Below are 26,672 nucleotides of genomic sequence, written 5' to 3'. Positions count from 1 at the left end.
TTCTATGCTCGGGTAGGTATATGCCAAGGGCCTCAAATAGAGGTTTTCAAAGCATATATTCCTTTGTACACGAAGGAATTTCATCAGAAGACACAATAACAGTTCAAAGTTCTCTTTATACTTCCTCTGCTTTAAGCAAGTTAGAAACAACAAGTGTCAGTTAAGTAAAATGATCTTCTAAATAGCATCTCACTAATTTGAAACATCACAGTGAAATAATCATATGCCAATCTAGGTCTCAAGAAGGCATGTTCTCATTAGAGGCAGAAAAATGATCAAGGAAACTGCCACAGAAGTTTTTGAGAATTGTATTAAGTAATAAACCACCTTAGATCTTGTGAAGAGGGGTAGTAGAAATAAAATCACACAAGTAGAGTTTTCCTGTCTGAAAAACTGCCACTCAGTCCTTCTCCATCCTGGGGGAATACACCTATTTGTAAGTGTCAGCTCTCCCTCGTGGTTGGTGGTGGACCCTGCCTATACTGTGCCCCTCCAATCCACAGGAAGCCTTGCAGCCAGGGACAAGGACTTTCCCCTGCCCTTCTCCAGGAGAGGGCACAGCTGTGTAGGTTCAGGGGTGAGTAGAAACACATCAATCACACAGGGGTTAGAACTGAAGACTGACACACCAAGGAAACCAGAATTGAAAGAGACATGTGTACCCCAATGTTCATCGCAGCACTGTTTATAATAGCCAGGACATGGAAGCAACCTAGATGTCCATCAGCAGACGAACGGATAAGAAAGCTGTGGTACATATACACAATGGAGTATTACTCAGCCATTAAAAATAATACATTTGAATCAGTTCTAATGAGGTGGATGAAACTGGAGACTATTATACAGAGTGAAGTAAGCAGAAAGAAAAACACCAATACAGCATACTAATGCATGTATATGGAATTTAGAAAGATGGTAATGATAACCCTGTATGCAAGACAGCAAAAGAGACACAGATGTATAGAACAGTCTTTTGGACTCTGTGGGAGAGGGAGAGGGTGGGATGATTTGGGAGAATGGCATTGAAACATGTATAATATCATATATGAAACGAATCACCAGTCCAGGTTTGATGCATGACACAGGATGCTTGGGGCTGGTGCACTGGGATGACCCAGAAGGATGGTACGGGGAGGGAGGTGGGAGGGGGGTTCAGGATGGGGAACAACATGAACCCGTGGCGGATTCATGTTGATGTATGGCAAAACCAATACAAATTGTAAAGTAAAAAAAAAAAAGAATTTATCTTGAAAAAAAAAAAAAAAAAGAACTGAAGACTGTTGATGAGCATTTTTCATATTTATATAAATCAAAATATACATGTTTATTTGGTGGGAAACTATCCCAGTACTTTGTACATTGATGATAGCCAAAAAGCCAATTCAATTCTATTTAACCAGATAATTATCAACCATTTTCCAAGGACTGTTTTATTCCAGGACTGTAGAGATAAGAAGATAAATGAAATAAAGCCCTATACCTCAAATAGCTTACTCGCTAGTAAAAGATTTAAAGTTTGTAAACAAATAACTATAAAAGAAATAAATAGCAAATGTCTAAAAGGTCAGGGAGGTAGCCTACCTAAATAAAATAAGCTGAATGGCGGAACAACAGAATCCCCAAAATGGAACCAGATTCTTCATTTTTACTACATTATGATGTGGCTATGTATGTGTGTGTGTGTGTGTGTGTGTGTGTGTATAATATCTATATTTTATTTTATATTTAAAAATTTAAACTAAAACTGAAAAAGAAAAAACATTTATTATTATTGATATCTTATAATTCATTACTGCTCTGTCTTGGAATCAGAAACCTGATGTCTTTTCTTCTGTACTAAAATGTCAGCCAGGTCTATTTACTGTAATGTATGGTACGAAGCCTTAAATATGTAAACTAGGGTTGGTAATTTTTTTCAGATTAATTTTGGAATAAAACTGCTCCTAAACATAAGATTTTCCTAACATGGCTAGGTTCTTATAAGGAGGGTTATATCCTCCAAGATGGAAATACTATTCTAGCTTTCAATGTTGCCATGGTATTCAATGCCATTTTGTAGTAGAGTTTGGTAACTTCATAGCCCTTCATTTATACTACCAAAAATTAAGAAAGGTATGGCAGAAAGTGAAGAGGAACTAAAAAGTCTCTTGATGAAAGTGAAAGAGGAGAGTGAAAAAGCTGACTTAAAGCTCACCATTCAGAAAACTACAATCATGGCATCTGGTCCCATCACTTCATGGGAAATAGATGAGGAAACAGTGGAAATAGTGTCAGACTTTATTTTTGGGGGCTCCAAAATCACTGCAGATGGTGATTGCAGCCATGAAATTAAAAGACACTTAGTCCTTGGAAGGAAAGTTATGACCAACCTAGATAGCATATTAAAAAGCAGAGATATTACTTTGCCAACAAAGGTCCATCTAGTCAAGGCTATGGTTTTTCCAGTGGTCATGTATGGATGTGAGAGTGGGACTGTGAAGAAAGCTGAGCGCCGAAGAATTGATGCTTTTGAACTGTGGTGCTGGAGAAGACTCTTGAGAGTCTCTTGGACTGCAAGGAGATCCAACCAATCCATCCTAAAGGAGACCAGTCCTGGGTGCTCATTGGAAGGACTGATGCTGAGGCTGAAACTCCAATATTCTGGCCACCTCATGCGAAGAGCTGACTCACTGGAAAAGACCCTTCTGCTGGGAGGGATTGGGGGCAGGAGGAGAAGGGGATGACAGAGGATGAGATGGCTGGATGGCATCACTGACTTGATGCACAAGAGTTTGGGTGAACTCCGAGAGTTGGTGATGGACAGGGAGGCCTGGCATGCTGCGATTCATGGGGTCGCAAAGAGTCAGATATGACTGAGTGACTAAACTGAACTGATTGAAGCTGAATAAGCTGAAGAATTGATGCTTTCGAATTCTGGTCCTGGAGAAGACTCTTGAGAGTCCGTTGGACTGCAGGGAGGTCAAATCTGTTGATAGTAAAGGAAATCAATCCTGAATTGGAAGGACTCATGCTAAAGCTGAAGCTCTAATACTTTGGCCACCTGATGCAAAGAGCCGACTCATTGGAAAAGACCCTGATGCTGGGAAAGATTGAAGGCAAAGGAGAAGGGGGAGACCGAGGATGAGATGGTTGGATGGCATCGCAGACTCAGTGCACATGAATCTGAGCAAACTCCAGGAGGTAGTGAAGAACCAGGAAGCCTGGCATGCTGCAGTCTACGGGGTCACCAAGAGTTGGACACAGCACAGCAACTGAGCAACAACAAGCTAAATAATGCTGGTTTGTTTTCTTAAAGCATGAAATCCAGTATTCAAAGGTCCCATTTTGGAAATTAAATTTCAGGTCACCATTTTCATATCTGGGAACTGACTGCAATGTTGAAAGAGTGAACCAAATTATTCTTTAACAAATGAATTTTCCAAAGACTATGTTGTCAGGACTGAGAAAAGCAAATGAGGTATTCGTGTAAATTATTCTGAATGTCCCAATAGAAAACTATCCACAAGGTGTCGAAGACGTGTAATGTCAGCAAGAAGCTTGGAACTTTGAGCCAATCTTTGCTGCTAAATGGATATGGACTACTTCCTTTGATGATATGAACAGTTAAAAAAAAATGCTCTCCAAGATCACAGCACAAGCCAGCAAATTCATTAAGCAAACACTGACCTGATTTTTCTCCAAGATATAGAAGAATAGCTGATTCATGATATTAATTACCAAATCCATGGCTTATTTCCTTTTAGCTTTTTAGCCCGAAGCCATTCCTGATAAATGAGGAAATTAATGGACTTCTGCTTAGTGCCCCTTCAAAATACTGCCACCTCAGATCTGTTGCTTGACGAGTCCAAGCTTAGCCCTGCCCTCTGTGAGAACCCGATCTGTAGTAACACAATTTGGAACACTGCCTTCTATATCCAATGGTCTGAGACCCTTCTCATCACAAAGTAATTCTGATGTTTTGCCTTGCAGAGCCTCCTTGTTCAAAAATTCTTTAACCCTTCCAAAATTCTCAGAGCATCACAAATAAATATAGCTAATAGTGTGCTATTATTTATATATATGAGCTCATTTACTGCAATAGAAAATGCCACCAATAATTTAACTTATCCTGAAAGTTCTCAGCCAGATTTTCAACATGCTGAGCAGAAATGTTTCTGATTATAGGAACATTTGCAAGTGCTTGTTTATACTCTGGACACATAATTTCTGCTACATTCAAAAGAAACCCTTTTGTAAAAGTGTTATCTGTAAAAAGGTTTCGTTGCCCAGACAATTTTTCCACTTAATAGAGAACTGCACTTCACAGCAGATCTTTTATTTTATTCTCATTCAAAACAAACACTGCCATTTCTTCAGTCCATCAAGTTTCCAAATGCCCATCTTTTCTGTATAATACCAGTCATGGCTTTTTTTATTATGGTGCCTTAAGTTGTAATTTTTCTGTTGTAAACATTCTTTGTTTACAACAAAGAATTTTCTTGGAAATTCTTCACATCTACCAAAAAAGGGACCCTTATTTTTTCTTGAAATACTGAACTCTGTTTTTTAGGAGATGCACAAGTCCCTTTTTCTCTAAATTTTACAATTAAAAAATAGCAGTAAACACGTGGGAGTAAATAACAACTGCCATTTGATCTCAGTGTTGAAAATACAAAGAAAGGTGTATGACCTTTGAATAAACAGGGAGGACATTGCCCCTCAGATTCAGGGCATGCTGGCTATGTGGGGACACTGACCCTCTGTCATTAGCAGAAGCTAGAAGTCAGACATTTAAAAGAAAAATCTCCCAAGATTAAGCAGATTAATCTCCTAAATTATCAAAAGGTTGGTAACTTTTATTAAAATTCCAAGTGGGACAACATTGTTCTTGCCGGGCACAACAAGTCTGCAAACCGAGTGCAATCTGTAAACCTCCCATTTACAACCTCTGGGGATGGAGAGAGTACCAGTAAAATAATATATATCCTCCCTTTGTGTAGTCCCTGAGATTTAAGAAGAAAAAAGGTACAGTTACATCAACATGCTTCTATGGGGGTATGAATCCAAATACCACAATTAATTTTAGAAAGTTACTGATGAGGTGGCAAAATGCAGTGAGAAAGATATCCTCCTCGAAGCCCAGCACATGTGGGGAATCCTGAGTGTATCATGTATTAGTTTGGTTGCTGCTAGAGTCGTCATCTGGAAATTGGGATAATAAAATTACCTTGTAAGTTTGTTAAAATTCATAGTGATGAACATACACATGTTTCTCACTGTACTATTGGCATTTGGAAGATGTTCCATAAATGGTAGCTATCCTGTTATTGCAAAACATAAGTTTCCAACCACATTTCTTTGTTGCCCCCACAAATATGAGCTGCGCCCAGTCACCTCCTGTTACCCCTCCCTCTCCACGCCGTGTTCCCTCACCTGGCGCAGAAGCCCACGCCACAGCTCCTCAGCCCACTCAAGTGTTCTACTCATCTGCCTTGCCTGCACTCTTACCTGTACCTGGAATGCCTGTTCCTCCCTTCTTCGTTCATCTACTTCCTTTGAGACTTAACCTCTTCTCAGAAGTCTTTCTTGAGGGCCACCTCCCTCCAGTCAGAGTAGAGGACTCCTTCCCCTCCTGCCTCGTATCTGCCTTCATCATATCATTTGTCAACTAGTATTGTCAACTGTGAGGGGCTCCCAGGTGACTCAGTGGTAAAGAATCCTCCTGCCAGTGCAGGAGATGTGAGTTTGATCCCTGAGTCAGGAAGATCCCCTGGAGAAGGAAAGGGTAACCCACTCCAGTATTCTTGCCTGGAAAACCCCATGGACAGAGGAGCCTAGTGGGCTGCAGTCCACAGGGTCACAAAGAGTCAGACAACGACTTAGCGACTAAAGAACAGCAGTTGTCAATAGTGAGCTCTTGGAACAGAGGAGCTAGGGCAATCACCTCACTATGCTGAGCATGTGGGTTCAATGACTTTGCCTGGAAGGTAGTTAGAGCTCAAAAAAAAAAAAGGGGGGGTCAAGCAGAGAATTATGAATGAGTGAGTGACTATAGACCTGAGAGGCAATAGCCCACTCAGTGCCTGATTCTCTCTTGCTTTACACATGCAGCCCTTTGGCAACTGGTTATGCCTCTCCTGCTTGCCTTCCCGAACCTCACTCAGCAGCTACTGCCTCTATCCCACCCCAAAACCGAATGGCAATTTCCATTCTGGAGGGGCAGATCATAAGAGAGGAAAAAGCTTAACTGTCACCCCTTGCAGCTTGGAAGTGGGGACTGGAAGAACCTCTGAGAGGGTTCCTTTTGAAAGGGAATAGAGACACAAAATAGAGTCCCTCACTGGAGACAAAGGAAGGGAAAATTTGACCAAAGGTCTTCCCTTCCCTTTCAGAACTGCTAACTTCTTAGCCAGGTGGAATGAAAATGAGTGGGCAGTGGATGCAGGCTTGGGGCACTGCCTTCTTACACAGCAGCATATACAGTCCTAAGTCAGAAGAAAAAGCTAATGCTTTTTAGACATAATACTAATAATAGTATTAGTAGACAGGGCTAATACTAGCATATACTGGGCCTTTAAATGAAGAATAGACAAGCAAAGGGATGCAGATCCCTGCTGGGGAACTTAGTGATAGAAGGAGGATGGGCAGCACTTCCTGTCCAGGTACCTTCATGAGCAACCTACTGAAGTAGCCCCAGTGTAAGAAAAGTATTTTCCTTAATGCACAACATTAGAAAACTGATTATGAATAACATGCAAGTATTTATTCTTTTCCAGGAACATGGGTGACATTTGGAGGTCAAATTTCAGATGAGGTGAGTTACTTTTGTCTCCAATTATGCTGATCATAGAAAATGCAAAGCAAACTGTATTTTACAATACAGTTTCTGTGATTCTAGTATTTTAAAAGGATAATATTTTAATCACCGGAAATGGCTAAGATTGACTCAGAGATTATTTTCCACTTTATCTTGCTTCCTGTATTTTTCACATTTAGACTATTAATAGCTCTTGAAGCTGTCAATCTACTAAATGAGCAGGCTCAATAATTAGAGGACAATCAGTTTTGGAATTAGTATTTAGTAACTTTACGAAGAGATTTTATTGCTGGCATGTGTATACATATGTGTTTTAGCTTCACCTAGACCAACTGGCCCCGGTTTGTCTTGTTCCCATTTTAGTATTTCTCAGTCTTAGGAAAACTGGGTCACCCAGACTTGGGCAAGTTAATTCAACCTCCGTTCCTCATTTTTTCATATGCAAAATGGGAAGTTCTGTTGAAAATATTAACCATGTTATGCATGTCAGACATTTATATAGCCCTCTGACTAGTAAGTTGCAGATAAATGGGACCTATAACAATCGTATTTACTACAGAACTCCTTTACACCTTCATTTACACATTCAGAATGGTGCTTATCAAAATGATAATTCTGACCATTGCCTTTAACGATTACTTTCACGGCATAAATGAGCTATGGAGGCATTGAGTACCAACAGCTTCCCTGAAGAAACCCCTCAGGTCCCGTTAAGCCTTCCTTCGCTTCCTTGATACCACTGAGGAGTCAGGGATAGTGCATCTAAGCGGATATACTCACTGGGCTTCAACTCACTCTGCATTAACTGGATTTGTTAGCATTTACAAATGTTAAATGTTGCCACATTAGTAAAATGCAGATGATGGTCCCTAAGATTAATGAAGGGCTCAGCCTGGTGCCTGACACAAGACAAGCTCTTTTAAAGGTAGTTCTTACTACCATCCCTAAGGAGACACTTAGGGAGATAAAGGGTCTTTTGCACAGCTCACAAGCTCATCCTGTTATTTAATAGATCCATAGGGAGGGGTCTTATCTTCTTATTTTTATCTATCTGAATGCCTGTTCCCAGTATTGGGCATAGGTAGCATGGCACCCACTCCAGTGCTCTTGCCTGGAAAATCCCATGAATGGAGGAGCTTGGTGGGCCGCAGTCCATGGGGTTGCTAAGAGTCGGACACGACTGAGCAACTTCACTTTCACTTTTCACTTTGATGCATTGGAGAAGGAAATGGCAACTCACTCCAGTGTTCTTGCCTGGAGAATCCCAGGGACTGGGTGGGGGGGCCTGGTGGGCTGCCGTCTATGGGGTCGCACAGAGTCGGACATGACTGAAGCGACTTAGCAGCAGCAGCAGATCATCACAAAGGGCTTGTTACAGTGGAGAGTACTTGGGAAGCAGACCTGAGGTGGAAATTAGCCTGCAGAACAGTTATTAGGAATCTGGGCTGTGATGCAGTCTCAGCAGTGAACTCAGCTGACCCCATGGAGATCTCTGAAGCTCAGATGGCCCTGCAGAGCTGTCCCAAGTTGGGGCAAGAGGAGTTTTTATATCCCTTGTATGACCAGTCATTGGACAGAGGCTGCCCTGGGAGGCAGGTCTGTCCCTGGGCTAGGTGACTCACTTTAGCCAAGTGCTTTCTGATGACGGCATTCCTAAGAGCTGGGGAAATAATTCCTTGAGTTCGAAAGGAGGACCAGGGTGGTCATCACCAGGTCCACTCCAGGGCCATCTCAGGAAAGGAGAATTGAGGCAGCACAGAGGCAAGTGCACAGATATCAAAGCAATGGATGCAGACTTCAATCAGATGCAAAATAAGTGATAAGGAAGGAGGGAGGTCTAAAGTTAATAATCCACTGTATCTAGCATGTGCATAACTTCTTACTGGCTGGTATGGTACTTGGAGCGGAAAAAGACAAATATACCTTCCCTTTCAGAGCAGAGGAGTCAACTGTAAGCATGTTATTCCCCTCTTCATCTTTGCTCTGCCCTTGACAGTGTCTGCTCTCTGCTGCAATGAACCCAGCTTGCCCAGGTCAGAGTACACAGGGCCAGCCTCTGAAACTAATCATTTTAAAATTATGATTCTAAAAACTACACAATAAAGCTGTTGTGAATGACTGAAGAGACTTTCACCTCAATGCAGACCAGACAAATAGCTGTTGTCCTTCTGGAGAGTAGCTGTGGCTTTTCCCCAGGGCCCAACAGAGAGATTGCCAGCAAGGAAGACAGGAGACACAGCCAGACCACAGTCACACCCATGGCTGAACTTGTCAAGTTAAACTATTTCCATGTGGCAGTGGAGGCACAAAGCCGATACTAACCTTAATATGCTGAGTGACGTAATTATCAGTGCCACCTTGGGAGGTGGTGATGCCCCCATTACTGTGTGAGTTCAGCCATTTATTGAATAGCCACTTGGCAGGAATGCTGTTAGGCTTCTTTCAATTGCAGGTAACGGTAAATCCAATTCAAACTGGCTAAACAAATAAGGGGAAAAACTATTTTTACTTTCTAATTAGAAATGCAGAGTTAGAGCAAGCTTCCAAGTTGACTCAGTTAGAGCCTCCGTTGCATTTCCTAGTGATTCTCCTGACCCTGTGTTCTTTTGTATGTCAACTTCATCCATACAAAATAGTAAGATAGCAGCAGGCATTCTAGATCTCAGTTAGAAAAGTAACTCCAGGGAAAGTGTTGCTTATAGAAACACTGCAAGAATAACCAGGAAAAATGTCCCCATAAGTCCTCAGTCAATCTCCTCTCACATTTTATTGGTCCACATGTGTCACATGACCTTCCCTGAACCACGTTAGGCCCCCCAGGCCCTCCTTGGAGAGAGGTAAGGTCAGCTTCATCCGAGAGCTGCAGGTTCCCTAGGGGGCAGGACAGAAGCATCCGCATTTTGCAGATGATGAAACTGAAACATAGAGAGGTCAAATGATTTGCCAACATGTATTTATCTAATAGGGGCTTCCCTGATGGCTCAGTGATAAAGAATCCTCCTGCAATGCAGGAGATGAAGGAGATGCAGGTTTGATCCCTGGGTTAGGAAGATTCCCTGGGGGAGAGCATAGCAACCCACTCCAGTATTCTTGCCTGGGAAATCCCATGGACGGCCTGGTGGGCTACAGTCTTTGGGGTCGCAAAGAGTTGGCCATGACTGAAGCTAATGAGCATGCATGCATTTATCTAGTAAGTGGTACCCTCAAGCTCAGACACTGGTCCTCTGACTTAGTCCTGTGATTTCCTTTAGTCCATGTTCAGATCTTCAGATCTCATGATTGGGAAATGTCTTATTTAGTTCAGCTCTCCATCCAGGATCCTACATCTTAAAATTTCTCCCTAGATGAGATTTATTATGCACATTTCCTAATAATAATCCATTAGTATGACACATGACATAACACAGGGATGATATACAATACAAGCACAATAATCTCTAAAGTATAGGGCATGTCCCTGGAAGTCCAGTGGTTAAGACTCCATGCTTCAACTGCAGGAGCTCGGGTTTGATCCCTAGTTGGGGAACTAGCATCCTGCATCCTGTACTACCCAGCTGGAAAAAAAAAAAAGTGTGTGTATATATATATATATATATATATATATATATATATATATCAATTATGGTATGAAAAGCTATACTGTCTTAAATTTCAATTTATACTTAGGAGAAACGTCATAATGGTGCCAAATTAGAAGCAGTAATAATAGGCATCCCAGGTGGCTCAGTGGTAAAGAATCTGCCTGCCAGTGCAGGAAATGCAGGAGACACGGGTTCGATTCTGGGTCAGGTAGATCCCCTGGAGGAAGAAATGGCAACCCACTCCAGTATTCTTGCCTGGGAAATTCCATGGACAGAGGAGCCTGGTGGGCTACAGTCCATAGGGTCACAAAGATTCAGACAAGACTAAGTAAACACACAATAACACTTTAGCTGCTATTCTAAGGGATTTGCGTTGTGCTAGCCTGACAGTTTTCTTGGTATATCACTTTAAAAAAAAAAAATAGGAGAAGAGATTATCTTGAAAATACTGATAAAGCACCCTAGCCCACAATGAAAAACATAATGTAAAAATCAATTTCAATTATTTGTGAGGTGTATAATTTTTCAGTTGACTAATAAGTCTATCAACAAAATGAAAAAATGTCCTTTCTCCAGCACTGTTTATTGCTGTCCCTCCAGAACCATCCCTCGAGGTGTAGTTTATAGCTGCTCCCCATGCTCTTTCGTCACACTTGCCACTCGTGTTCAGCAGCACAAAGGAAGGAGCGAGGAGCTTGGCAGTCTCAGGCTGACCTGTGAGGAGCTGGAGCGCTCACCCTTTCCTCTCCATGCAGTGTCAGTGTGGCTGGTGGTCACTCTGTGACCGTGCCTGGGGCTGTGCTGAGCTGACGGGAACTTTCCAGCAGTCCCAGCTCTGTCTAACTTTTGATTCATCAGCACAGTCTGCTAAGCCTCCAGGGGAAAAAAAGACAAGCTTTTAGGTCAAGAGTTACCCAACTGCCAGGACCTATCAGCTTGGGAAAAAGAGAAAGATGAGAAATGAAGTCACCAGGGATCCAAACGACCGTCTTGGTCCGAGAGATTCCAGTGCCACAGAGAATGTCGTCAAACCAGGTGTTCCAAGCAGAGTGAGAAACCCAAGTCCCTCCGCCTCACTGTGCTCCTGGTGGCTGGGTATTCTCAGCACTGAAGGAAATCCCTGAGTGCCCAGTATAGGTCTGAGGGAAGGGGTAATTGTACCATCTTCAGGCTGGTTGAGTCTTCTTTTTTTCTTTCTTTCTTTAATACAACTGAGAAAAATAAGACTGGTCAGTGAGACTTCCATGTTCTTAAAGACCACCAGAGGATTCCAAGTTGCTTCCCAGGCTTGTAAAGCATTTGGCTTTCCAACTGACCTTCACATCCTCTTGCAGGTTGCTGAACGGCTGATGACAATCGCATATGAGAGCGGAGTGAATCTCTTTGATACAGCCGAGGTCTATGCCGCTGGAAAGTAAGTCAGTGCCTGATGCATCTCTCATGTCTCAGTTCTGGGCCCAAGAGACTCCCCGAGACCACTGCTGACACATTGGTGAGAAGGGTCTGTCTTTCCCACGCATGCTGATGCCATTGCTTTTCTTCCCTCCTTTACCTACCTCCACCAGAATTGGGGCTATTGACCATCTCTGGACTCCTCTGCCCACCCAGACCTTCCCACCCCTGGTCCCTGTATGAAGAAAGGACTGGAAGCGATTGCCACAGTCTGTCAATACTTGAGGGGCAGAAGTGGTTGTGACCAGAGTGATGACAGTGGAGACCCATAAATATTAGCTGAATGTAATTAATATAAGTGAGCAGATTCCAGCGTGGTTTTTCCAAAGCTAGTCTTTCATTTTATAACCACCCCATGTAGTTCCTCAACCTTGAGGAGAACAGGCACATCCTCTCTGCAGGGAAGTAGAGATTAAAGGAGGGATTCCCAAAGATGCCAAGAAACCGAATATCTTTTATAAGAGGGCATTTCAAGCTCTACACTGAGGACAGACAGGGCTGCAAAGAGGCCTCACTTCTTTTTCTGGAGAAGTCACAGCGGCTACAACCTTCTTCTGGACCCTAGAGCAGGTTTGGAGCTCCAGGACAGGGCTCAGTGATAAGTCAAAGCACATGGGTACTGTGTCTTCAGTGTCCACCCCTCTGGTCCCACACAATAAGCACATTCAACAGAAGTAGCCGCCTTGGCCTCCTGCTATGAACTCGGATGCAGAAAAGAAACTAAACATCTAAACTGCTACTGGAGCAGCTCTGCAATTCTCTAACAGGGCTGAGGAACATCATCACCTGCAGGCTTCATTCCTCCCCTCTGGGTGAGAATAACAAACTGCTGAATCAAGTTCATCACTGCCTGATAAAAGCGCATTTTCCCAGCCTGGGTTTCCTCCTTTTCAAGGGCAGGGCTATGTTCAAGGACTATCAGGCAGGTTCAGAGCGCACATCCTTGATGTCTTCTGTTGTGTCCAAGGAGAGAAAATACAACTGATGAGGATTTGTTTCTTTCCACATCCTACTTTATCTCAGCATTTCCTTCTTCTGTTGAATCCTGCTTATTACCAAATGGGGCTAAAGCTGAAAAAGAGGGAGTGATTAACAAGTCTGTTAGAGTTCTGTTTGTATTCCTGTTGTGAAGGATAATCGGTCCTGATTAATTATTGATTGTTTGTCAGTGTGTAATGAGATAGGTTCCCACTGTGAGATGCAAGGTTGCAGGAGAGACGGGGGGAAAGAACCCTGAGGTAACGGTCAGTGTGCGTCCCCTTGGTTCCTGCTCCCCGGCTAACCCGCCTCGGGGTTTATTGCCAGGCTCTACACTCCTACAAAGACAGGACTTTTCAGCTAAGACAAATCACAATTAGAGATGACTTGCTCTATAGAATGCTAATGGACAATGCACTGATTACATTGAGGTCTCCATTCACAAAGCCTCTGAGAGCCCACCTGCTTCTCACAGTGTTGGTCTGACTGGGAGGAACCTAGAAGAAAGTTTTAGTATCCTTAAGCTTGGGTCCCAGCTGGGGTAGGTGGAGGGGGACAGGATGGAGAGAGAGTCTTGAGTATAACACTCCACGACCAGCGTCAGTGGCAGGAAGGACACTCCCCTATGACTTCGTATATCCTGCTCTTCTGACAACGCTTGTCACTGGAACCCACGACATTCTCTCTGTAGGCCACTGCACCTGCAGCCCTGGCTTTGGAACATCTAAGGCCACACATGTGTTCTTTAACCCTGCAAGATCGCCTGGGAGTCAGTATTTTCTGTCTGAAAAGCATGAGGTCTCACTGTCTTCTCTGGTCACAATCGGAGACCATGGCCATTAGAAAGAAACCCTTGACTCCCTTTGAATACCACCAAGCTAGACAGTTATATATAGTATCAGTGGTTCAAAAACGCCAAACTGCCAAATGACTCCACTGCTTCCTAGTATCAGGACCACAGGCGGTCTCCTGCCAGAGTGTCAGGATTTGGCAGGTGCTTCTGGAATGCTCCGGGAGCAGGATTCTGCAGGCACAAGCAGAAACAGCAGAAACTGCGCTACCAGCCGAGAGTGGCTTCTATTTTGGGGACATGTAGGCACTGACAGTTCAAACAAGGAAGGGATCTGGTGGTTTGGACTGACTCTTGCGTTTCCAGGATACTGTATCCTGAGACATTATCTGTTTCTCCTCCAGGGCTGAAGTGATTCTGGGGAGCATCATCAAGAAGAAAGGCTGGAGGTAATGTGTTCACCATACTCATTTAATAGCCTTTTAAAAAGACTGCTACTATTTTGTACCAGAGAAGAGAAAATAAAGTTGCATTACAAGTGATCAAAAAGACTGTCAGAAAATCCAATTCTTAGTAAAGAAATAATTTACAGTGCTTTGAAAGTAATTATTAGCGAGATCACTACTTGCACTTCAAAAATTAACTTGTCGTTGATCACAATGAATTACCATGGGTTGAGCAGAGGATGTTCATGAGATAATTGTGCATAAAATAAAGTGGCATTTCATGGTTTTTGACTGCCCTGTGTGGTGATCTGGTGAAGGAAGGGAGCCACAGAATGCTAATTATCTCCATACATGTATTTATGTGCATTGTTCATTTTATTAACAACTCTGGATGCAAAGAAATGATGACCCAAGAAACCCTTGGGATAAATATCCCAAAGCTTTCTTGTTTGAGCACAATTAGCCAGCATCTCTCCTGTGTGCTGGGAGCCATATTATCTGGACATTCAAGAAAGTGCTTCCTCTGCTGTGCTTGAGGGTTTACAGTGCATCCTATCACCTTGTAGAGGCAGAGCTAGTAGTAATGAGGGATGCTATAATGTTGGGGGGGAGCAGCAAACCCCCTCTGTTTCACTACATGTGTCAGCCCTAGTAGCCACTTCTTTCCCAGCATGAGTACAGACTCAGGCAAAGACCGACAAAGACCACTGGTTGAGTTGGAATTCACTTCTGCTCTTGTATAAGATCTGCTGATGGCCAAATAAATGACAGATAACAGTTCTATAATACAAGTGGAAATGGAAATTCGGAAGTTCCTGGAAATATGAACAAATGAACTTTGGTGACCTATTTGCTCCCTTTCCCTTCCTCTCTTTACCCACTCCAGAGACTGTAAGAGTGTGAAGAGAAAATTATATTCAACCTTAAATACGGAAAAAGATTCACATCCCCACCCAGTCCTCCACCTTGCCTGAGTTACCATTTCACTCAGAATGTCGACCCATCCATCACTGCTCAAATAGGACTGTATCCCTTTGTGAATTATAGCTGCAACTGTTCAATGCTGCCTCTGTCATTATATGATATTCTCCCTTTGTGTGTTTGTGTGTTATAAAAACATTCGTCATATTGGATAAAGGGCCCACTTTACTCCAGCATGACCTCATCTTAATTTAACTAATTACATTTGCAGTGGTCTTGTTTCCAAATAAGCTCACATTCTGAGGTACTGGGGGACAGGGCTTTAGTATATCTTTTGTGGGGGACAAAATTCAACCTATAACAGACACTTTGGAGATGAGTCCAATAATGTCCAGTGAAATCAACAGCAAGGTGCAGGCTGCCAGAGTACACCTGAGGATGAAGGGGAAGCTTTGGTGCAGTAACTCTCTTCCCCTCTGCATCCACAGAACACTTGGTCATCACTCATCATACTTTGCAAAATTTCTTACATACCTTTTGTAGAAAATATAGATTAACATGCATCTTTCGCAAAATGCTTTTCAATCTTGCCAATAAACACTCAGGCTATCCCCAAGATACAGATATTGATATCAGGTCATAAAAGTTCACAGCCACCCACCTGAGGCTGTTGAAAAGATAGACCATAACATCATAGCATGAAGGCTACAAAAGCAGGTTTCAACTAGCATCCTTCGCTTTTTGTCCCAAGACCACCACTTGCTAGCTGTTTTGTCCAGGGCAAGTTACTTCTCTTTGCTGTGCCTCAATTTACCCACCTGTAAAATGGATGGCATAACTGTTCACGGAGCATTGTGCTGATAAAGTGAGATAAGGTGAACAAAAGAATTTTGAAAGCTGTGCTTTATCAATGTGAAATCCTCATAATATCATTCTTCACCCACTCAGAACAGCTGCTGTAGATGCCCCCCTGAAGTCCATGATAATTCATCAGGTTGTTGTCTACTCTTGTATTTGAACATAAATATTGGTATGCACACCCATGGAGGCCAAACATTTTACAGAAAGCCTAATTTGGAAAAAATAAGTCTATGGTGGTCTAAGGGTAGAATGCATGGCTTTGGCAGGGCCAACTGCTCTGCATAATCCAGAAGGCTGCACTCATTTTTTAATAAGATTCCATCCAGAGCTTTTTGTTGAAATTCTGAGAACACTTGCTGAAGGAGACCCAACTTCCCTGTGGCAGATTGCTATTATACTAGGTATCACGAGGTTGATGGATTAACTTGGAAAGTGCATCAGCCCTCTTGGGGTATGTAATTTCCAGATGTATATCTCTGTAGACCTTCTGTTAGTGATTCAAATTACTTTTCAGGGAATTGACTTCAGTAGGATGGGGTTACTGACATTTTCTACACATTTTTCTTGTTGCAGCCAAGTTATCAGAGTTGTCACCATCATTCCTCATTGGTTATCATTAATCATACTAGTCTTTTATGTGGAAGGGCTTCAGGCATTGACTCTACAGCTGACGGAATTAATAAACGCCTTATTTCAAATACTCTCGAAGTTTGGTCTTAACCTTTGAATCTCAAATGCCCTTTTTTCCTTCAGCCAGTTCAATTGAATTATATACCTGGAGAAATTAAATTGTATTGAACTCTACCTCCCAATTTTAATTTATAGAACTATAGTTCTTAAGACATATTTCATGTTCCACAATCACAATAGTGCAATTTCATTTCCTGCCCTTGGGTGTGGTTTTGAGGAGGTAATGAATTTGCTGACAAGATTTCCACATTTCATTCCCTTAGGAATAAAGTGGTGGAAGTTTGAGTTAAGGATTTTAGGGTTGTTTTCCTAAAATAACATTTTCAATTAATAAGAAGTTGAATGGGAAGAAAATTTACTCATATTTATTGATTAAATTTATTCTATTTCCATGTAGTTGGTACCTTCCTGTGAAGGCAATTGGTTGTATGACTCTTTCCAATTGGTTGGAAAGAGTCATAATTCAGAGACACTAGGGTCCATGGTCTTTGGCAGGGGGTGTATGGAAAGTTCATGATCAATCAACACTATATCAGATGCTTGGTGAGTATTCAGATCAGATCAGGCGCTCAGTCGTGTCCGACTCTTTGCGACCCCATGAACCGCAGCACGCCAGGCCTCCCTGTCCAATACCAACTCCCAGAGTTCACTGAGACTCACGTCCATCGAGTCCGTGATGCCATCCAGCCATCTCATCCTCTTTCGTCCCCTTCTCCTGCCCCCAATCCATCCCAGCATCAGAGTCTTTTCCAATGAGTAAACTCTTCGCATGAGGTGGCCAAAGTACTGGAGTTTCAGCTTTAGCATCATTCCTTCCAAAGAAATCCCAGGGCTGCGTATTAGTGGCTGTCTATTTGAGCTCTGAAAGCAGTCCATCCTTTAGGCTTTTTTTACTTACTCTCTCACTTTCCATCCTGACTCTCCATGCCTACCACTCACCTTTGCTTTGCCACCACCCAGTCACCTGTGTGTTGTCATAGTCTTTCCTCTGCCAGGTCTTCCAGATAAAGCTTCCTTCCCTTCAGACCTCTTTCTCTAGGATCTGACTTCAAGTCCCCAGTCATCAGCTTCCCTTTGCCCTTACCTTTCAATGACATGAATGAAGAAATTTATCCTTTCACCAGTTTTAAAATGTGAGGCACAGTAAATTATTTCTACTGCTATAATAATAATATGACTCAATGGTATAACCAGCAATTTTTAAAATATTTCTTTCTGTGTTTGTTCAACATATAGGAGGTCCAGCCTGGTCATAACAACCAAACTCTACTGGGGTGGAAAGTAAGTCAAATGTCTTTCCTTCTCTACTCGACAGGGAACAACTAGTAGTTCATGCTTTAATTATTTTAGGCAATCATTTTACATCTAACATACTAAAATTAATTGGTTTAGAAAGAAAGTTTTTTTTTTGTCTTACTTGAAGGAAATTGCAATTAGCCTAGGATTCAATTTTTAGCAAGATACCCTCAAAGTAGTTTAGTGCAAAGCATGTGGTCACTTGTTACTAAGTGATTCATGGAGATTTTCAAATACCAACCTCATACTTAGAACCATTTCCAAAATAGTTCAAATTTCAGGCAAAGAAAATAAGCACATAGCATCACAGAAGAAAAGCTACTTAAATCTGCCAAAACTCAGACTTCTACAGAAAGCAATGATAAAAATATCTTTCCTGGCCCCACGTGTAAGTCTCTGATCATTTCTGCAGAGGGCTCTGAAAATGCTGATCAAAAGGACTATCTCATCGAAGAATAACAGGAAGCTGCCTGTATCACTTTCTGTCAGGTTAAATGAAAGAGTGGTCCTCTCCCTGTTGTGGGATACAGAAAAATTTCACAAGTTGAATTGGCTTCTGATGGGCCTACCGGTGTTTGAACTGGTGCTTACATTATTCAGCAGGTCTTAGAAGATTGGCCTCTTTGACAAACATGTGAGAAAATAGCAGGCTATTTCATATACTTTTCATGGAAATCTCAAAGATTTTCATGGAGTCACAGCAAAAAAAGAAGACAAGTACAAACAAACAAAACCTTATTTACTTCCCTATAATTCATAAGGAACAGTTAAAGATAAAATTAAAGGGGAATCTTCTAATGAAAACACACACTCATATTTTATTGTTGTTTTTGAGCTTGTTTATGATGAATATGAAGATAGAAACATGGATTTTAGATTTTTATCTCTATTGTAGCCTATTAAAAAATAAAACCAACGGTACCTATAAGAAATGTAGGTTTGCATTGTGTGTACTCTGATTCATGGGGCCATTGCTTGGTGCTTTTGCCGTGGAACTGAAAACCTTGCCTATAATTTAGAAATAAACAGGAAATATGACAATCTGCAAGAACCAGTATGTAGTGGAGTACTACTTGCAATATTATCTAATATACTTAAAAGATATAAAATCACCAAAAGTGAATGATAGACTACTGTGTTTTAAAAAGGGGTTGCCAACGGTATTGATGTTAAAGAAATAATTCATCAATACTTTAAAACTCAAGGATCACATTTCTTTCTAATTGTCTAGAGTTTGAAAATGGTCTTGGCAGGAAAAAGTCTTAAAGGTTTTTTTTCTTGTTAGGAAACTAATTTAAATAAGACTCGGTACATCACATTTTAAAAGAAAACAGCTGTTCGTTTTCTTCTGAAAGGCAAAGGGCACTTTCAAATTTACTTCCCTTTTCAGAAAAGTCAGTATTATCAGTAGCCTAACAGTCTTATAGTAAGCTCACAAATTGATGTCGTATTTTTTGTTTTTGTTTGGTTTAGGACTGGTTAAGAACACAGTGGGAAGGCTGAGCCATTTGTCAAGTTATCAAATTATATATGGACAGGCATACATGGCTGACTTGTTATTTACATGGTATGATGACAGTGATGGTTAATTCATCTCTGGAGGTCTCCAAAGCCTCTTGATATACTGCCCACCAGTCTTCTCTCTCCAACCTGCCGTGGTACAGACTTGCCAAGAAAAGGGAATAGCATTAACAATTCAGTCAAGAATGATTATTCTTCTGCACTTTTGAAAGAGCAGTTTTTAAAAAAGCACACCCCACTCAAAGTCATTTGCTTCTTTTTCTTCTCAGAGCTGAAACAGAAAGAGGGTTGTCAAGAAAACATATTATTGAAGGTGAGTACTGCTGCTTCCATTTTATTTTCATTCGTGGGTTGCCAATTCAAGAAAGGTATCAACCAAATAAGTTCAAAGCACATTGGAAGGGGAAAAAGTTTCTCTATGAGAAGAACAACAATCAACCATATGTTTCTTCCTGAGAGGTGAAGTAATAATATACAGGGGAGAATGAAAACGCAAAAGCGAATGACTGGATGTTCTGGCATTCTTCTTTACAACTATACTAACATTAATAAAGCACTTCCATGAGGTTTCTTACTGTGCTTTATTGAGCTATAATTTATATATCATAAAAGTTTACCCATTTCAAATGTACAACTCATTGGCTCTGAGAATATTTACAGAGCATGCAGTCATCACCATGCTTCTGGTAGGTAGGTAGAATAGGAAACAGGAGTCCAGAATGGCGGTGGCTAAAAGACAAGCAAGGGAAAAGCCTGCGAAAATAGAACAAAGGAAGGTCGAGGACCAGAGTGAGGACCTCAGGTGGGACAAACACCCCTCAGGTATTTACACAGGGAAGGCCCAAGGGGGAGGAAGAAACATATAAAAAGAGGAGCCAAAGGACCGGGGGTCTCTCTCTCTCCCGCGCTCGTGCACATTCTCTTTCTCTCTCTTCGCATCTTTTGGGTTGGCACGCCCCCACACCTCGAGGATGTATTTTCCTTTATTTTCTAAATAAAACTGAGGGAGCTATAACACTGTCCGAGAGCTGTGATGCACCAAGGACTTTAATGTCCGTTGCTTCAAATTTTTGTTGAGAGGAGACAAAACCGAGGAGATTACACTCCCCTGACACTTTCATTTTAAAACACCTTCATATCCCCCCAAAGAAACCTGATACCTACTTACAGTCACTCTTATCCCCTCCTTACGCTCTCCCACAGGCCAGGCAGCCACCAAACTACTCTTGTCTCCATGAATTTATGAGTTCTGGACATTTCATATAAATGAGGTCATATAATATTTTGTGACTGGCCTCTTTCACTTAGCATAAAGTTCATCAAGTTGTGGTATGTATCAGTATAAATGAAAAAAATGTTTAAAGGGGCTGCCATATGTTTCTAATATCTTTACACAAGTTCATGAACTATTTCATAAAAATTCAAGATTTTTATACCTTTATATTCATAATTAATCATTGAGACAAATGATTTTTCTCCTTTTTAAAACTAATCTCACTTATGAAATACTAAAATCACCCCAAAAAACGTAAGATGTACTCTAATCCCACTACTTTAAAAATAAAAATAAATAAATTCCTCCCTTTGCTCACCTCATCCCACTCCATAGTTTGACAATCCAGTGCATATCCTTCCTTACTTTTCCCTGTAGTTATACTGACTTCTCTGTCTACCTGTACACACTTACTTATAAGCACAAAAATATATGTACTGATCACTAACTGGTTTTAGTATATTTGTAGGCATCTGGGTTTTGAAATCAGATGAACATTGGTTCAAGTTCCAACTCTTGTCACTTATGAGCTGGGGTACTTTGTACAAGTTACTTAATCTCACTTAGGCTCATCTCTTGGACTATAAAATGGGCTATAAATATCCTGCTTCACAAGGTTACTATTTAGGGATTGAACTTAGATTATTCACATAGAGCACAGTGTCTGTCGTATAATATGCACTTAGTAATGTTATTTTTGTCATCATCATCACCATCATCATTCTTAATAATGAACCTACTAGTGTTCCTTCTATGGATAAGGACACTAAGTAAGTAACATTCTGAAACTGCCACAATGAATGACCACTTTCTAGCTCTTGAGAAAGCTTCCAAATTCCTCACCCAAACAAAATCCCTTCTCAGGTCACATGTCCAGTTTGACATTGTACAGTCAAACCCAGCCTTCCTCCCCAACTGTTCCCATTCCTGCTCTAGTATTTGCCCCAATGATGTATGTCATCTACCACAAAGATTGTCAACAAGAAAAAATCCAAGTGTACCAAGCTGAACAGATATGGTGGCAGTGTGCTGCCTAGAAAGTTCTTGTTTTTCTTTTCTTTCTGATCTAATTGATTCCAGAAGAGATTCAGAAAGTGGTTTACAATAGCAATCAACAAAGAAATAGAAAATTAATGACAAAAAGAATAGAGAAGTTGTGCTACTGTCTTCTCACTCAGTCTCCGTTGCTTTAATATGTACCAGTGTGTATGAATAATTTCAGAACTCTTTTTCTCTCTTTTTTAAGTCACGTTTCTTCAAGCCTCATACAATTTAATAGAAATACCTTAAAATTTCTCCCCCTTTAAATACATTGGGAATTCTCTTAAGGAACTAATCTCTCAAGATGGATAAACCAGTTCAACTGAAATTCAAGCTGACCCAGATTCAAAAAATAAAAAATTTCAAATTTTCAGATTGAAGAAGAATTGGGATTAATTATTATAATGTTCAAATGAGGGAAGAGAAAGTTGATAAAGAAATTTATGAGAAGAAAATGAAAGGTTCTATTTGCTCAGGAGTATAGATGAGGACCAAGGTCCATCCTTCACAGAGAAGGGAGAGGAAGGTTATATAGTTCTTCACTTCTGGTCCATTCATGCAGGGATGAAGGAGAACCATTAAGGAAGATTTCTGAGCTCACCCTAAGGTATAAGCTCACCCTGTATAGAGAAATACAGTCCTCTTTTATCTAATTCTGAGATAGGTAAATCCTGTTGGTACTATTCTAACTAGAAGCTGGAGGGGTGATTTCATGATTAAGAGCATTGGTTATGTATCATCCATCAGGCTGGCTTTCTGGTCCCTGTTAGAATAGGGAAATCAACCCTGAATATCTATTGGAAGAACTGATGCTGAAGCTGAAGCCCCAGTACTTTGGCCACTTGATGTGAAGAGCTGACTCATTGGAAAAGACCCTGATGCTGGGAAAGGCTGAGGGCAGGAGGAGAAGGGGGCGACAGAGGATGAGATGGTTGGTTGGTATCACTGACTCAATGGCCATGCGTAAGCAAACTCTGAGAGATAGTGAAGGACAGGGAAGCCTGGTGTGCTGCAGTTCATGGGATCACAAAGAGTTGGGCATGACTGAGTGACTGCACAATGACAAATGAGACAATGGAGACTGAGCTCAGAGAGTCCAATAGGGTTGATGATGAATAGACTTCACTTTCATGCATTGGAAAAGGAAATGGCAACCCACTCCAGTGTTCTTGCCTGGAGAATCCCAGGGACGGGGGAGCCTGGTGGGCTGCTGTCTATGGGGTCACACAGAGTCGGACACAAATGAAGCGACTTAGCAGTAGCAGCATTATAATGTTCTTACTGTTGGTTTTATTTTGCAGTTTACAGTGTCAGCCAAAGACGAAAATACTCTTGAGTGCAGGAGAGTCAGCTCAAAGGATATTTCTAGGCAGACTGAAATTAGAGAATTGAGTGAATTTTACAGGAAAAAAAAGAAGAGACATGAGATTTCTAGACCCAAAATAAATTTTGAAGAGGTTTACAAATCGTTATCCTCGGGGTTCACTGAGACGTGTCCTGTGATGAAGGTGACCTTATTCAAGATTGGAGTTTCATATGCATATTACATTTGAGAAGTACTTTTGAAGAATGAGACAGAAGTCCAATTCTTGTAGAGCTCAGGCCACGTGTGTGCTGGATGACCTTGGCTACCTAAGTTATTTTTTAGAGTATAAAATTAGCTTAATTTGGGTATAATGCAGTTTTTTAAAAAATCTATGAAAGACCTTTTCAACAAGCCCTAAGTCCTTGACTTAGATACAGTTAGAAACAACATTATCCTTAGATTCACAAGGAAGGAGTGAATATATTCTATACTTCTATATTCATTTGAATATTCTATACTATATTCATTTGGAATCATAAGATCCACTCAGGCTCTGAAAGTCTATTTATCAATTTAGCCATTCCACAAACATTCATTAAACTCAAATTTGTGCCAGTGTTAAAATTTAGCAGATAAAAGCTCTTTAGTATCTAACATGAAAAAATGGAAATAGTTTGGTAAGTCAAATTGTAATCATAAGTAAAGTGTTTATTTGCTTTTATAAGCAAAAGCTGTGTCTGTCTGTATTTGCCTTTAAGGTAAGCAAGAGTTTTGTTATGTGATTCAAAACACAAACCCATTGTCACAATTTTAGGAGTAGGAGGGGAAAAATATTTTAAAAAGCTCCGCTTAAGACTTTTTAATGAAGGGCAAATGTCAAACCCTACAATCTGAACTTTTTAAGAAAGAGACGATTGATAATTTTCAATTAAAGAATAAATTTCCTAACAAATGGATTCACTACAGGATTCCTTTCTGATGTACCGTGTTCATGGTAAATTGAAATCATCCACCCCAAATAATCATGTTTCATAATGGGAGGTGTAGCCACTTATTCTAGTACAGGACAGTCTTCTTTAAGAAGCATGTCTCAAATCATGACTGAAGGTCTGATGAGAAGAAGCTGGAAAATTAAATGGAGAAGCAGTGTACATTATTTAAGGCAACATCTTTTTTCAAGCCTGACAGGAAAACAAATATGCCATAGGCGTAGAAGATGATGACACAGCATATTTGAATAGAAGCCTTGCAGAATTTCCAAACCACTCACGGCCTTATTTCTACAAAGTTAAACTTGCCACAGTGAACACATGACCCACTTCTAACCCTGCCAACCTGCTTAATGTCTGAAATGAGCATATTTCTATAGATGCCTGTGAGATAGGTTTAATTGAATTGTTTCACCTTATGAACAATGCAGTTCCTATTAAACTTCAGAACCTAAAAGGGAGATTAACTTCGATTTCTTTTTACTGTAGTCACTTGAAAGCTATTTTCTTTACATAACATAATTTATCCTCCTGTGGATTTTTAAGGAATTTCCAGTTAACTTCTAGACATTTCCCTGAGAGCAGGAAATGTTTTTCCTGCTCCTCCATTTTCACTCCCACAGATACTGTGTTAGTGCCAAGAGACAGGCTAATGTCCAAAGTGCCTTCCCAGACTTCCCTGCTCGTCTAGTGGCTAAGGATCCACCTGCCAATTTGGGGAACATGGGTTTGATCCCTGGTCTGGGAAGATTCCACATGCCATGGGGCAACTGGGCCAGGCACCACAATTACTCAGCCCATGCTCCGAAGCCCGTCCTCAGCAACAAGCGAAACCACTGCAGAGAGAAGCCTGTCCACTGCAACTAGAGAGCAGCACCTGCTTGCCACAACCAGAGAAAGGCTGAAGCAATGAAGACCCAGAATGGCCAAAAGGAAATAAACAAATAAAAATTTAAAAACGAAAACAAAATTGCACTTCATCAAGTACATTCAGTGCATGAGCGCACGTATGTCCTTAGGTTATGATTAGCTGTTTGGATGCCCCTCTGGAGCCAAGGTTAATGCATTTTCACACACCTACTTAAAACAATACTTGGCCCCAAGTCAGAGCTCAACAAATTTTTGCTCAATGGAAATAGAACATGACTATGTGTTTATTGGAGATAAACTCTAAATGGCTCTCAAGAAGACACTTGTTAGCAAGCCTTCATGTTGCTACAATTTAGCTACAAGATTAAAGCATCCAAATAGAAAAAGGCAGGACTATCTGATTTGTTTTGCAGTCACATGAAGGATCGAAACAGAAAGATCATCTAGCTCCATTTTGTGTTTGGAAAGATGAGAATACTAAAGCCCAGAGGGGCTAAAAGACATTGGCAGGGTCATTCAGACCCAGCCAGAGCCGGTCCCGAGCTCTGTGTCTCACCTGCACGCACACCTCTCCTCTGAAGGCTAGACTGGCCCCTCCACCGGCCAAGAGCGCCGTGGGGTTGCCTGGTGCGCTGCTCAGACCCAGCATGGCTCTCACCACCGATCTATTTCTCCCGTGACTTCATTTACTAACAATCCCATCATTCTCAGGCCAAAAATCTAAGAGTCCTTGATACCTCCAGCTCCACACTCCATATTCAGCACACCTAGAGTCCTCTTATTTCTACCTATACAACTTTTCCTGAACATGAATACTTCTCACCGACTTGGTCCACGCATGCTCTGCTGCAGTGACCTCCTTCTGGTCTCCTTCCCTGCTTTCTCTCTGGCTCCTCACAGGTCACTATCAGCAGCTGGGTATCAGTTCAGAACACAAATCTGCTTACATCATTTTCCAGGCTTAACTCTCATTGCCTTACCCCCTCACCAACATTCTGCTATCTCTGCTGCTGCTAAGTTGCTTCAGTCATGTCCGACTCTGTGCGACCCCACCGACGCCCACCAGGCTCCCCCATCCCTGGGATTCTCCAGGCAAGAACACTGGAATGGGTTGCCATTTCTTTCTCCAATGCATGAAAGTGAAAAGTGAAAGTGAAGTTGCTCAGTCGTGTCAGACTCTGCTATCTCACGTGGAGTAAAATCCGAAATTCGTACCATGGATTACAAGGCTTCATGTGATTAAGATTTTCAAAGTGAGTGGACAGTGCCTCTTAGGAACACAACCTCTTTTTACTTCAATTCAAGGTCAGAGTACGGACTTGGTGGATCACTGATAGGATGCAACCCGTCATTTCTTATATTCTTATATGAATACTCTTGACTCTTGGCCTAAATATTAAAAAATAAGAAAAAAGGGCTTTCCAGAGAAAGAACTGAGAAATGAGGAATGACTGAATACAGAGAATATTGTCATTATATCAAGTTCCGTGTCATTATTTATGGATACACACTATTACCTTGAACAATGAACCTATACCAACAAATGCTTTCAATATGTACCATTTGCTCCATAAGTATAAATACTACATCCATGCATCTTTAAACACCCAAAACCTGTCACAGTTTCAGAATCAAATTGAGACTCAGTACATGTTTAGGTCACTGAAGAAAAAAACTTACACCATCACTGATCACACCTCATTTCAACAGGGTCAAGTCAGTCATAGCTTTTTCTCCTAGTTACTCTTAGCCCTGACCAAGCTATTAAGAAGAGACACAGGGGTAGAAGACCATCATCAGAAAGGAGAACTTTGTTTCCAGTGCCAGGCATGGGCCAGAACTGTCACTAATGACTTCCTTT

The 26,672-nt window shown here is 41.3% G+C and overlaps 1 protein-coding gene across 3 annotated transcripts in view; it reads left to right on the top strand.

Annotated features, from left to right (window-relative positions):
• Positions 1-26,672, top strand: part of KCNAB1 (potassium voltage-gated channel subfamily A regulatory beta subunit 1) — a 443,860-nt gene that overhangs the window by 346,648 nt on the left and 70,540 nt on the right. For all 3 annotated transcript variants that reach the window (XM_019960417.2, XM_019960426.2, XM_070792660.1), the window contains 5 exons: positions 6,756-6,793; positions 11,712-11,791; positions 14,002-14,046; positions 17,752-17,796; positions 19,602-19,645. In XM_019960417.2, coding sequence (XP_019815976.1) covers positions 6,756-6,793; positions 11,712-11,791; positions 14,002-14,046; positions 17,752-17,796; positions 19,602-19,645 — 252 coding nt within the window. The remainder of the gene's footprint in view (positions 1-6,755; positions 6,794-11,711; positions 11,792-14,001; positions 14,047-17,751; positions 17,797-19,601; positions 19,646-26,672) is intronic.

Source organism: Bos indicus, chromosome 1, assembly GCF_029378745.1.
Source record: "Bos indicus isolate NIAB-ARS_2022 breed Sahiwal x Tharparkar chromosome 1, NIAB-ARS_B.indTharparkar_mat_pri_1.0, whole genome shotgun sequence".
NCBI classification, from domain to species: domain Eukaryota; kingdom Metazoa; phylum Chordata; class Mammalia; order Artiodactyla; family Bovidae; genus Bos; species Bos indicus.
Note: the sequence above shows the minus strand (reverse complement) of the source record. Positions and strands in the feature narration are given on the sequence as shown.